The 11690-nt window shown below is 36.5% G+C and overlaps 1 protein-coding gene across 1 annotated transcript in view; it reads left to right on the plus strand.

Annotated features, from left to right (window-relative positions):
- Positions 1-9646, plus strand: part of LOC103121171 (hyaluronidase PH-20-like) — a 45774-nt gene extending 36128 nt beyond the window's left edge. The window contains exon 4 of the mRNA XM_007531688.2: positions 9288-9646. Coding sequence (XP_007531750.2) covers positions 9288-9646 — 359 coding nt within the window. The remainder of the gene's footprint in view (positions 1-9287) is intronic.
- Positions 9647-11690: the final 2044 nt, after the last annotated feature.

Here is an 11690-nt window from a genome sequence, read left to right on the forward strand (position 1 = left end):
CAGTACCATGCTGTTTTGATGATGATGACTTTATAATATAGTTTAAGGTCTGGGAGTGTGATGCCTCCATTTCTGTTTCTTTTCCTCAAGATGGTTTTGGCTATTCTATGTGTTTTCAGGTTCCATTTAAATGATTGTAGTGTTTGTTCTATTCTCTTAAAGAAGTTTGGTGGAACTTTGATGGGTATTGCATTAAATTTGTATGTGGCTCTGGGGAGAATATTCATTTTGATGATATTTATTCTTCCAATCCATGAGCATGGGTTATCTTTCCATTTCTTGGTATCAGTTTCTATTTCCTTGAGTAGTGACTCATAGTTTTCAGTATACAAGTCTTTCACTTCTTTGGTCAACTGTATTCCTAGGTATTTGATTGATTTTGCAGTAAATGGGAGTGATTTCTGTATGTCTTCTTCTTCAGATTTAGTGTTTGCATAAAGAAATGCCACTGATTTTTTGTACATTGATTTTGTAGTCTGACACCTTGCTATATTGCCTAATAACTTCCAGTAATTTTCTACTGGATTCTTTTTCTATGTATACTATATATACTATAATGTCATCTGCAAATAGAGAGAGTTTGACTTCTTCCCTTCCAATCTGTATTCCTTTGATTTCTTTCTCTTGCCTAATGCTATGGCAAGAACTTCCAATACTATGTTGAAGAGCAATGGTGACAGTGGACAGCCCTGTCTAGTCCCCGATCTGAGGGGGAATACTTTCAGCTTTGGTCCATTGAGTATGATGTTGGCTGTAGGTTTGCTATATATAGACTCCACTATCTTGAGGAATTTCCCATCTATTCCCTTTTTTCGTAGAGTTTTGAGCATGAATGGGTATTGGATTTTGTCAAAGGCTTTCTCTGCATCTATTGAGATAATCATGTGGGTTTTGGCTTTGCTTATATTGATGTGGTGAATGACATTGATTGACTTATGGATGTTGAACCAGCCTTGCATTCCTGGGATGAATCCCACTTGGTCGTGATGAACAATCTTTTTGATGTGCTGTTGTATTCAGTTGGCCAAGATCTTGTTTAATATTTTGGCATCTATGTTCATCAGAGATATTGGTCTGTAGTTTTCCTTTTTTGTTGTGTCCCTGTCATCTTTTGGTATCAGGGTGATTTTGGCTTCATAGAAGGTAGAAGGGAGTATTCTTGTTTCTTCAATTTTATGGAAATGCTTAAGAAGTATGGGTACGAACTGTTTCCTGAAAGTTTTGTAGAATTCATTTGTGAAGCCTTCTGGTCCAGGACTTTTGTTGTTGTGGAGATTCTTAATAAGAGTTTCAATTTCTTTGTCTGTGATTGGTGCATGTAGGTTTTGTAGTTCTTCTTGGTTCAGTTTTGGAAGGGTATATATTTCTAGGAATTCTTCCATTTCTTCCAGATTCTCTAGCTTGGTGGCGTATAGTTCTTCATAGAAGTTTTGCTTGATTTTCTGGATTTCTGTGGTGTCAGTTGTGATATCTCCTCCATCGTTTACAATTCTATTAATTTAGTCCTCTCTCTCTTTTTTTTTTTTTTTTGGTGAGTCTAGCTAGGGATTTGTCAATTTTGTTTAATCTTTCAAAGAACCAACATTTGGCTTCATTGATCTTTTGTTTGGTTCTCTTATTTTCAATGTTGTTTATTTCTGCTCTAATTTTAGTGATTCCGTCCTTCTGGTTGCTTTAGGGTTCCTTTGTTCCTCTTCCTCTAAGTCCTTGAGGTGTGCAGTAAGGTTGTTTATTTGAGCTTTTTCTTTTTGTTTAATATGTGATTGTATGGCTATAAGTTTCCCTCTCAGTACTGCTTTAGCTGTGTCCCACATATTTTGATAGGTTGTGTCTTCATTTTCATTTGTTTCCAGGAACAATTGAATTTCCTGCTTGAATGACTCTCTGACCCAGTGGTTCTTAAGGAGTATGTTGTTTAGTTCCCAAATTCTGTGACTTTTAATAATTTTCTGTTTGTTGTTAAATGTTAGTTTTACTCCACTGTGGTCTGAGAATATACTTGGGATGATTTCAATGTTCTTGAATTTATTGATGCTGTCTTTGTGGTTTAACATGTGGTCTATCCTTGAGTATGTGTTATGTGGATTTGAAAAGAGGGTGTATTCCAGTTTTTTGGGGTGAAGGAGTCTGAAAATGTTCAAGAGGTCTAGTCTGTCAATCTCTTCATTTAATTCTCCTGTATCTTTGTTGATTCTCTCCTTTGTTGATCTGTCTAAGTGTGAGAGTGGGGTATTGAAGTCTCCCACTGTTATTGTATTACTATTTATGTATTTTTGAAATTCTTTCAGTAGGTGCTTGATGTATTTAGATGGTCCATCATTGGGTGCATAGATGTTAATAATTGTTAAGTCTTCTCAGCTGATTGATCCTTGAATAATTATGTAACGTCCTTGCCTATCTTTTATTACTTTATTTAATTTAAAATATATTGTGTCTGAGATGAGAATGGCTGTTCCTGCCTTTTTTTATGGTCCGTTAGCCTGTAGGATATTTTTCAATCCTTTCACTTTAAGTCTGTGTTTATCTTGTTGTGTCAGTTGGGATTCTTGCAAGCAGCATATGGTTGGGTTATGCTTTTTGTTCCATCCTCCCACTCTGTGCCTTTTGATGGGTGAGTTTAAGCCATTGACATTTACTTATATTATGTATTTAATGTATTGTAGTGCCATTGTACAACAAATTTTTGTTTGCTCTGATATATTGCCAGTATTATAGTGATGTTCTTGTTTATAAGAGGTCTTTTAGAACCTCTTTCAGGGCCTGTTCAGTGATGGTTGCCTCCTTTAACCGTTGTTTGTCTAAGAAGGTTTTGATCCCTCCATCTAGTTTGAATGAAAGTCTAGCGAGATATATTATCCTTGGTTGAAACCCTTTTTCATTCATGGCTCAATAGATATCTTTCCATTCTCTTCTGGCTTTTAGAGTTTGAGTGGAGAAGTCTGCTAATAGTCGTATTGGTTTTCCCCTGTATGTGACTTTTTGTTTCTCTCTTGCAGCCTTTATGATACTTTATCCTTACTTCTTCTCATTGTGACTATGATGTGTCTTGATGTCTTCAGGTCTGGGTTGATTCTTTTTGGAACTCTCTCGGCCTCTTGAATCTTGATGTCCTTTCTGTTATTCAGGTCTGGGAAGTTTTTTTTCTATTATTTCCTCTAGAATGTTTCCTTCCCCTTCCTCTCTTTTTTCCTCTAGCAGGCCAATTATACGAATGTTACTTCTTTTGAGATCATCCCATATGTCCCTGTTGTTGTTTTCAGTGTCTCTCAATCTCTTTTTGAGCTTTTTCACCTTTCTTAGTTTTCTCTAACTCATCCTCTGTCTGACTAATTCTGTTTTCTGCTTCTGTTAGTCTGCTTTCCCTTCCCTCAGCTTCTTTCCTCAGTTCAGCCATTTCAGCTTTCAGTTCTCTGATTGCCTCAAGATAATCAGTATTTTCCTTGGGGGTCTCAACTGTTGTTTCCCTAATATTGCCATTCCTTTCCTCCAAAGTTGTTTTCATTTCTGTGATTAATAAGTTTATTATTGCTTGCATACTTTTCTTATCTGTGGTTACTTCTGATTGATTTATAGTTTCTTCTGGGCTCGTGTCTTCATTCATTGTAGTAGCAGTTTTATTTGTTCTTGATCTACCCATTTTTTTGATTTATGTGTTTCTTATTTTTATGTTCTGTTGTTCCTCAGTTGTTGTGTTTTGAGTACAGGCAACACTGTACTAAATACCTTTATGACAAATGCAATCACAAACCTCAGAAATTACAATAGCAACTGAAGCAAGGATTGAAGCAGTTTAATCACTACCAGTTAGCCAAACAATGTCTCCAGTCCATGAAAAAATGGCAATAAAATTGCTTTTATTTGCATTTGACTGACAGTCAGTGGCTTGGAGCATTTGTTCATGTCTGTTGGCCTTTTGGATCTCTTTTTTGGTGAATATTCATATCCTCTCTGCATATTTATTTATTTATTTTATGAAATGGAAATATTGACAAGACTATAGTATAAGAGGTGCATTCCCACACAATGCCCACCCCTAGAGCTCCATATCCAATCCCCTCCCTTTATAGCTTCCCTATTCCTTATATCTCTGAGAGTATGGACCCAGGATCATTGTGGGGTGCAGAACGTGGAAGATCTGGCTGCTGTAATTGCTTCTCCACTGTACATGGGCATTGGCAGGTTGATCCATACTCCCAGCCTGTCTCTCTGTTTCTCTAGTGGGGCAGGGACCTGGGGAGGAAGGGCTCCAAGACACATGGTGGGGTCATCTGCTCAGGGAAGTCAGGTTGGCATCCTGGTATCATCTGGAACCTGATACAGCTGAAAAAGCTACAGCTGAAAAATAGTCTAGATACCAAGCAGAACAAATTGTTGACTAATCATGAACCTAAAGGCAAGGATATTGCAGATGAAGATTTGGGGGTCTCCATTTTGGAAAAAGCTAGTCGGTCTATTAGGTATATTCCAGAGGGTGCTGGAGAGTGTGGTCCACTGTCCCAGAAAGTCCAGGCCACTGTTTCCATGAGGTCCAAGCAGGTTGACCTACAACTTTCCCTCTGGACTGAGTCAACAGCAGGTTCCCCTGGTCTCTGGAATTTATGATGGCTGCATCCCCGGACATGGCTGCCTTTATGCACATGCCCCCCCACCCCCCAGTTTTCTTCTTTAATTAAAAACCATGGATTACTGTGTGCGGTTAACCTTAAAACTGTCAGCAAATATCCTGATTTCTCAGCTGCCTCCCTTTTCCCCTCCCCTGCTGCCCTAAAGTGCCTGCAATTTACCTCCGGAAAAGTGTACATTGTAAAGCTTATGATCAAACTGTCTGTTGGTCAAAATGTGACTATGCATTGTGGCTCTGTGTTTGGGTTAATGGTTACCCTAAATTTCCCCTGAGTTATGGATATAATTACCTGCTTTTTTTTTCTTTCTTTTTCTTTTCCCTTTTGTTGCCCTTGTTGTTTTTCACTGTTGTTGTAGTTATTATTGTTGTTATTGATGTCATTGTTGTTGGATAGGACAGAGAGAAATGGAGAAAGGAAGGGAAGACAGAGAGGGTGAGAGAAAGATAGACACCTGCAGACCTGCTTCACCACTTGTGAAGCAACTCCCCTGCAGGTGGGGAGCCGGGGGCTTGAACCAGGATACCTGCTTTTTCTTTCAATAAATGAATTGTCCCACTGAGCTTTTCCCAGAGCTGATTGCCCTGTCTCTCTGTGCACTCTGCCCTTGCCGGGGAGCTACTCCAGGACTCCCAAGGGGCTGCTCTGACCCTCTCCTTGGCTCGTCAAGGGGGAGGGGAACTATAGTGAGCCCGCAAGAGGGTCTATAACTTTACTAGTTTTTGCCTAAGCCTGTCATCTTAGGCGGACCCAGGTTATTGTCTGGGGAGATGGTGTCATAGTTGGAAAAAGGACCAGAAAGCTGGATCAGGGAAGAGAATATAGCTCCCAAATATGGAGAAAGTTAACAATATTTTATAGTTATAAGTTATAAGTTAACAATAAGTATAAGTATACATTATTTAAAGTATAGCTCCCAAATATGGGGAAAGTAGACAATATTTATAAGTATACTTATATTTATAAGTTAACAATATTTATAAGTATACGATATTTGTTAACTGAAACCCCATCGATTTGATCTGGGGCCCATATTCAGCACAAGAGCCTATGTAGCCTCTGCATCCCTGTAGGTCTGAGCTTACATTCTGTGGTCACAGCTAGGAACATTCCAGGCTGCACTAATTTCATGACTCATCTTCCTCTGGTAGCCTGTAGAATATGTTGTCCAAGCTCCCTTTGGAGAATGGAACAGACCCTACCATTGTTGATCCACACTGAGGACAAGGTCCTATGGGGCCCACAAAGGGATCTATTTTTTTTTTAAGTGAGTTTGGCCAAGTGTTTGTCAATTTTGTTTACCCTTTTGAAGAACCAGCATTTAACTTTATTAATCTTCTTTTTATGTTATTTATTTATGCTCTAATTTTAGTTATTTCAGCCCTTGTGGTTGCTTTAGGGTTCCTTCGATCTTCTTTTCCTAAGTTTTCATGGTGTATAGTCAGGTTGTTAATTTGAGTTTTTTTCTTATTTCCTAATGTGTGCCTGTATTGCTATGCATTTCTCTCTTAGCACTGCTTTAGATGTGTCCCAAATATTTTATTTTCATTTGATTATAGAAACATTTTAACTCATTCCTTAATTTATTATTTGACCCAGTAACTGTTAAGTCGTGTACTGCTGAGTTTACATATTTTAGTACTGTTAGTACTGTTACTAACTTTTTGTTTGTTATTAAGTGCTAATATAATTCCACTGTGGTTTGAGAAGACACTTGGAATAATTTCAATGCTCTTGAATTTGCTGACATTTGCTGGGATAGCCTGAGGGTACTTCTTCCCGAGCTAGTGCTCTCTGGGTTGGAGAGAACTCAACTGGAGCTGATCTAGGCTGCTGTGTGGGAGAGGGATCAGGAACGCGTGCTGCACCAACTTCCGCAGGAGATACACTCTGGAACTCTCGGAGCCGGAAAGCAATTTCCAAGTGTCTTTAATCAGAAGAGCAGCTGTTTTTATACTCTCCAAGTAGGGTGGAAACAGGATGTGATATAGAGAGGGTGGAGAGAAAAGTGACTGGTGAAAATCAGAGTGTGACAAGGAGGGGGCGGAACAGGCGAGAATCCTATAACTGAACCACCAATGCCCTGGAGTGCTTTATGTAAAAGTGATTTATGTAAATAGACCAAACCTTTGGATCAGTAAATCCCTATATAGCCATATGGATAAGAAGAAGCCAGGGGGAGATGGCAACTACCCAACAGACATTGTCTTTTTTGTCCTAACATATATATATAGTCTATCCTGAAGAATGCCCCATGTGAACTTGAATAGAATGTGTACACCAGTTTCTTGCAGTGAGTGACTCTGAAAATGTCCAATAGTTATAGTCTATCTGTTTATTTAATTTCCTTGTTTCTTTATTAGTTCTCTGCCTAGATGATTTGTCAAGCTGAGAAAGTGGGGTGTTGAAGTGTCCTACTATTACTGAGTTGCTGTTGATCTATCTTTGTAGCTTTTTTCAATAGGTATTTGTTGTATTTAGATGGTCCCTCATTTGGTGCATAGATATTAATAATTGTTAAGTTCTCTTAGTTAACTTATCCTCTGAGTATTAAGTGCTGCTGATATCTCTCTGTGTCTCCTTTTCTACCCACCACTTCCCTCTCTATTTCTATCTGTCTCTATGGAAAAATAAAATGGAAAGCAAGGAGAAAAGACTGAAATTTCAGAACGCTTCATGCATCTACTGTTCTTTTGTATTATTTTATTGAATGTATTTTGTCAAAGTATCATGTTTTAGATAGTACCTTAAAATTTCCATTTCAATCCTATAATGAGATAAAAACAAAACAAAACAAAAAGCAAAAAAAATTGACTTCCAAGTAGATATTATTCATTAAAATGGGTGATAAAATTTAAACTATTATTTACCTATAGTCCATTTTCACTTAAATTCAAATTTTACCCATCATCTAAGTTATTTTGAAGCAAATCTGTGTAGTATATGTGTTCACTATCTCAAAGTATGTTTTTAAAATCATTTGTTCCTAGGAAATTTTAATATTATAAGAAGCTTCACTTTAATTAACTTTATCATCTTTGTTATAGCTACCTTTGTAACTTTAAATACATTTATTAATAGAGATGAGAGATTTTGAGATAAGAAATTGAGTGATGGGAGTCGGGCTGTAGCGCAGCGGGTTAAGCGCAGGTGGCACAAAGCACAAGGACCGGCATAAGGATCCCGGTTCGAACCCCGGCTCCCCACCTGCAGGGGAGTCGCTTCACAGGCGGTGAAGCAGGTCTGCAGGTGTCTGTCTTTCTCTCCTCCTCTCTGTCTTCCCCTCCTCTCTCCATTTCTCTCTGTCCTATCCAACAACAACAACAATAATAACTACAACAATAAAACAACAAGGGCAACAAAAGGGAATAAATAAATAAAATAAATATTTAAAAAAAAAAGAAATTGAGTGATAACTTTTTATTCAGTCAGCTTTGACTTAGCTGTTTTAGCCAGAGTATCAAATTAACCACCTTCTTTCTACTCTTTCATATAATTTGGTGATCAACAACTAATAAATCTTCTATTCTTCTTGCACCTACCATTATTCTATTCTACTTATATACAGTATTTTAATGATCATTCTGAAACATGTCTAATCCTATCAGGGTCCTATCAATAGGCTTATTAGTACCTGATAGCTCAAACACTGTTGACTGACATTGCAATTCATTTTCCTCCTCACAGTGTTTGAATGCTACTAACGTGTAAAAGTACAGAGGACTTGCCATATTTAAAGTTTAAATTTTCACTTAGGTAAATTCACAAAATATTAGCTCCATTAGACAACATCCAGTCATGCAAGTCAAATAACAGATCTTTGAGAAAAACATAATAGCTTAAAAGTTTGACCTCACATTTCTTGCCTTTTAATTTATTTTTTCATTTATTCAAGTGTTTCAATCAGAACATCTGGGTAGTGCATATGCTGTCTTATTGTTAAAATTATATATATGTATACATATATATATATATATATACTACTTCCTCTGGATTTACCATATTAGTTTATTTAATTCAATACCTTCAGTACAACTGGGATACAAAAATAAAAATAACTTCCTTCACTGTTTTCAGAGTCACTGATTCAGAACAAATGTTGACTGTTAATAGAATTTGTACTAATTTTGAAAAAAAATAATTTTACTCATTCAAATATGTGTGTAGGGTCTTCTTTACATCTACAGTTATGTTAAGCATCATGAACTTAATGTTGAAGTCTTTGTAATCTCTGAATAAATGCAATAATAACATAAATATATATTCTATACCCCTTTCAGCTACAGATGAGTATCTGGAAGAAGATTCATGAAATATACAGCAAGACAAATAAATGATATTTAAATAATTCAGATCATTATTTTTTTTCTGTAGAATTTTGAATACTCCAAAGCTTTTAGGAAAAAAAAAGTGGTATTTGTAGTCTTTACTTTTTTGTCATGGGAGTGCAAAGGACTAAACATATCTTTATGCGCTTTGTTTGTGTTTATGATACATTTCAGATAGTGTTAGTTTTTCTTTCATTTGCAATGTGTCTGACTCAGGATCTCAGAGTACCTCCCATTCTCCCAAATATACCTTACCTCTGGGTCTGGAATGCCCCAACTGAATATTGTACTACAAACTATAATGTGAAATTAGATCTGAGTTTATTCTCTTTGGTAGGAACCCCCCAGGAAAATGCCAGAGGACAAAGTATTAGAATATTTTATTCTGATAAACTTGGCTATTATCCTTATGTAAATAGTAAAAACAAAGTTGAAAATGGAAGAATTCCACAGAGTGGATACTTAGAAGATCATCTGAACAAAATTGAAGATGATCTTGCCCTTTATCTTCCAGTGGAAGATGTGGGATTGGTTGTCATTGACTGGCAAGAATGTAGACCTCTCTGGGCAAGAAACTGGGATTCTAAAGAAATTTACAGACAAATGTCTATTCAGTTGGTTCAGAAACAAACTCCAGGTCTTGATGCAAGAACCATCAATAATAATACAGCCAAAATGAATTTTGAAACAGCATGAAAGAATTTCATGGTAGAGACTATGAAAAAGGTAAAAAATGTTAGGCCAAAACGTTATTGGGGTTTTTATCTTTTTCCTGATTGCTACAAACATCAATAAACTAAACCCAATTATATTGAACGTTGCTTCGATATAGAAAAAAAAAAAAAGAAATGATGAACTCAGCTGGTTATGGAGTGAAAGCACAGCCCTTTACCCATCCATTTATTTGAGAACCATTTTACAATCTTCTCCAAAAGCCACTATTTTTGCCAGAAATCGTATTCAGGAAGCCATTCGACTTTCTAAAGTGCGTAATATTAATGACCCATTACCTGTTTTTATATATGCCTGTCCAGTTTATACTGACTCAACTGAGCAATACCTATCTCAGGTAAGACAAAATGAGGTTTAAATGTCTCACCTGTTAGTGGGACTTAACAAATAGGAATGGGGAGGGAGAAAAAAAAGTAAAATATGGACTAGACATGGTGTATTTCTCCAAAGCGAAGGACTCTGGGAAGGGAGGTGGAAGGCAGGAAGGAAGAATATGTTTGGGGCCTGGTACATAATGAAATTGTACGCATATGTCAGTGACTGCTCTGTAAGACATAAATGCACTCAATAAAAATAAGTGAGGTATGTAAGCCATGTAGTTGTGTCCATAATGGTTTTAGTGGGGTTTTGCCATTACTTTTATGAGAACGAAATTTCTTTCTTAGTTGACTTTGAGAATTCTGCAACTTTTAAGGGTACAAAGTAAAAACACATTTCATATTTTGTACACAGTTCCTGAATAATGAATCTAGGGCTTCATACGTGGCAAAAATATGTACTCTACTTGTTGAGCCACCTTCTTTTTCTTAAATTTCTTTCTTTCTTTTTAAGTAAACATGTAGTATTTTTACAACCATGACAATAAATATTATGGACAGTGTACTGACTCATTTCACTCTTTTTCATCAAACAAAAACCTGTACCTGAAAAGTATTGGAAATTGTGTTTTTGATATAGCAGAGAGGTAGGGCATGAAAGACAGAAGTAAATGTTTGTAAACAAATGAATTATTATTAATTTGTCTCAGAATGAATATCTTTTGTGTTACTGTTCTATGTACAACATCATTTTATTTCTGTTAACTGTAACATTTGCAGGTTGATCTTGTGAGTACAATTGGTGAAAGTGTTGCTCTAGGTGCCTCTGGAAATATATTTTGGGGAAGCACGAGCTTCAGTTAAAGTAAAGTAAGTTGATTTGGCAGGAGATTAAAACATTTCCTTTTTTAACAGAACATTTTAGGATTGTTGTGGAGTTGAATGATAATATACATATTATGTTTGCCACCCAGTAGAGGTAATAAAAAAAAAACACATTGAATCATACTATCTCTCATAATAAGTTTCGGATATTTACCTAATTCTAGTGAGAAAGTGAATCAGTGAGAATAATTGAAATTCTCCAGGATACATGAATACTAATGACAAATCAGGACCATAATCTCAGTCTTAATTCACTAGCTCTGATTTTGGTGTGTATGTGTGTGTTTTTTTTTTTAAACATTTTTTTCTTTTTATTTATTTGTTTATTTATTGGATAGGGACAGAGAGAAATTGAGAGAGGAGGGGGGAGATAGTGAGAGAGAGAGAGAGACAGAGAGACACCTGCAGCCCTGATTCACCACTTGTGAAGCTTTCCCCTGCAGGTGGGGACCAGGGGCTTGAACCTTGAACACATTGTAACGTGTGCACTTAACCAGGTGCGCCACCGCCTGGCCCCATATGTGTGTGTTTTAAGACAGTTACAACTAGTCTTAGTCTATACTCATCTATTTCCTTCCTCTCTTACAGTTTTTTTAAATTTGATAACATTATAGCACTATCAATTTACTGAGGAACTGTTGATTTACAGAATTTCTATTGTCATAGGGTACGTTTAAAAATTTCCCAAAGATAGGTATTGTTACATTTCTCCCTCAATGAAACCATAGTCTTATTCCACCATTATGATGTAGGTCACCAAATTCCCTTATTTTTCTATCATTTTATTGGGGCTTAATAGTTTACAG

This window comes from Erinaceus europaeus, chromosome 8 (genome assembly GCF_950295315.1).
Source record: "Erinaceus europaeus chromosome 8, mEriEur2.1, whole genome shotgun sequence".
NCBI lineage: Eukaryota > Metazoa > Chordata > Mammalia > Eulipotyphla > Erinaceidae > Erinaceus > Erinaceus europaeus.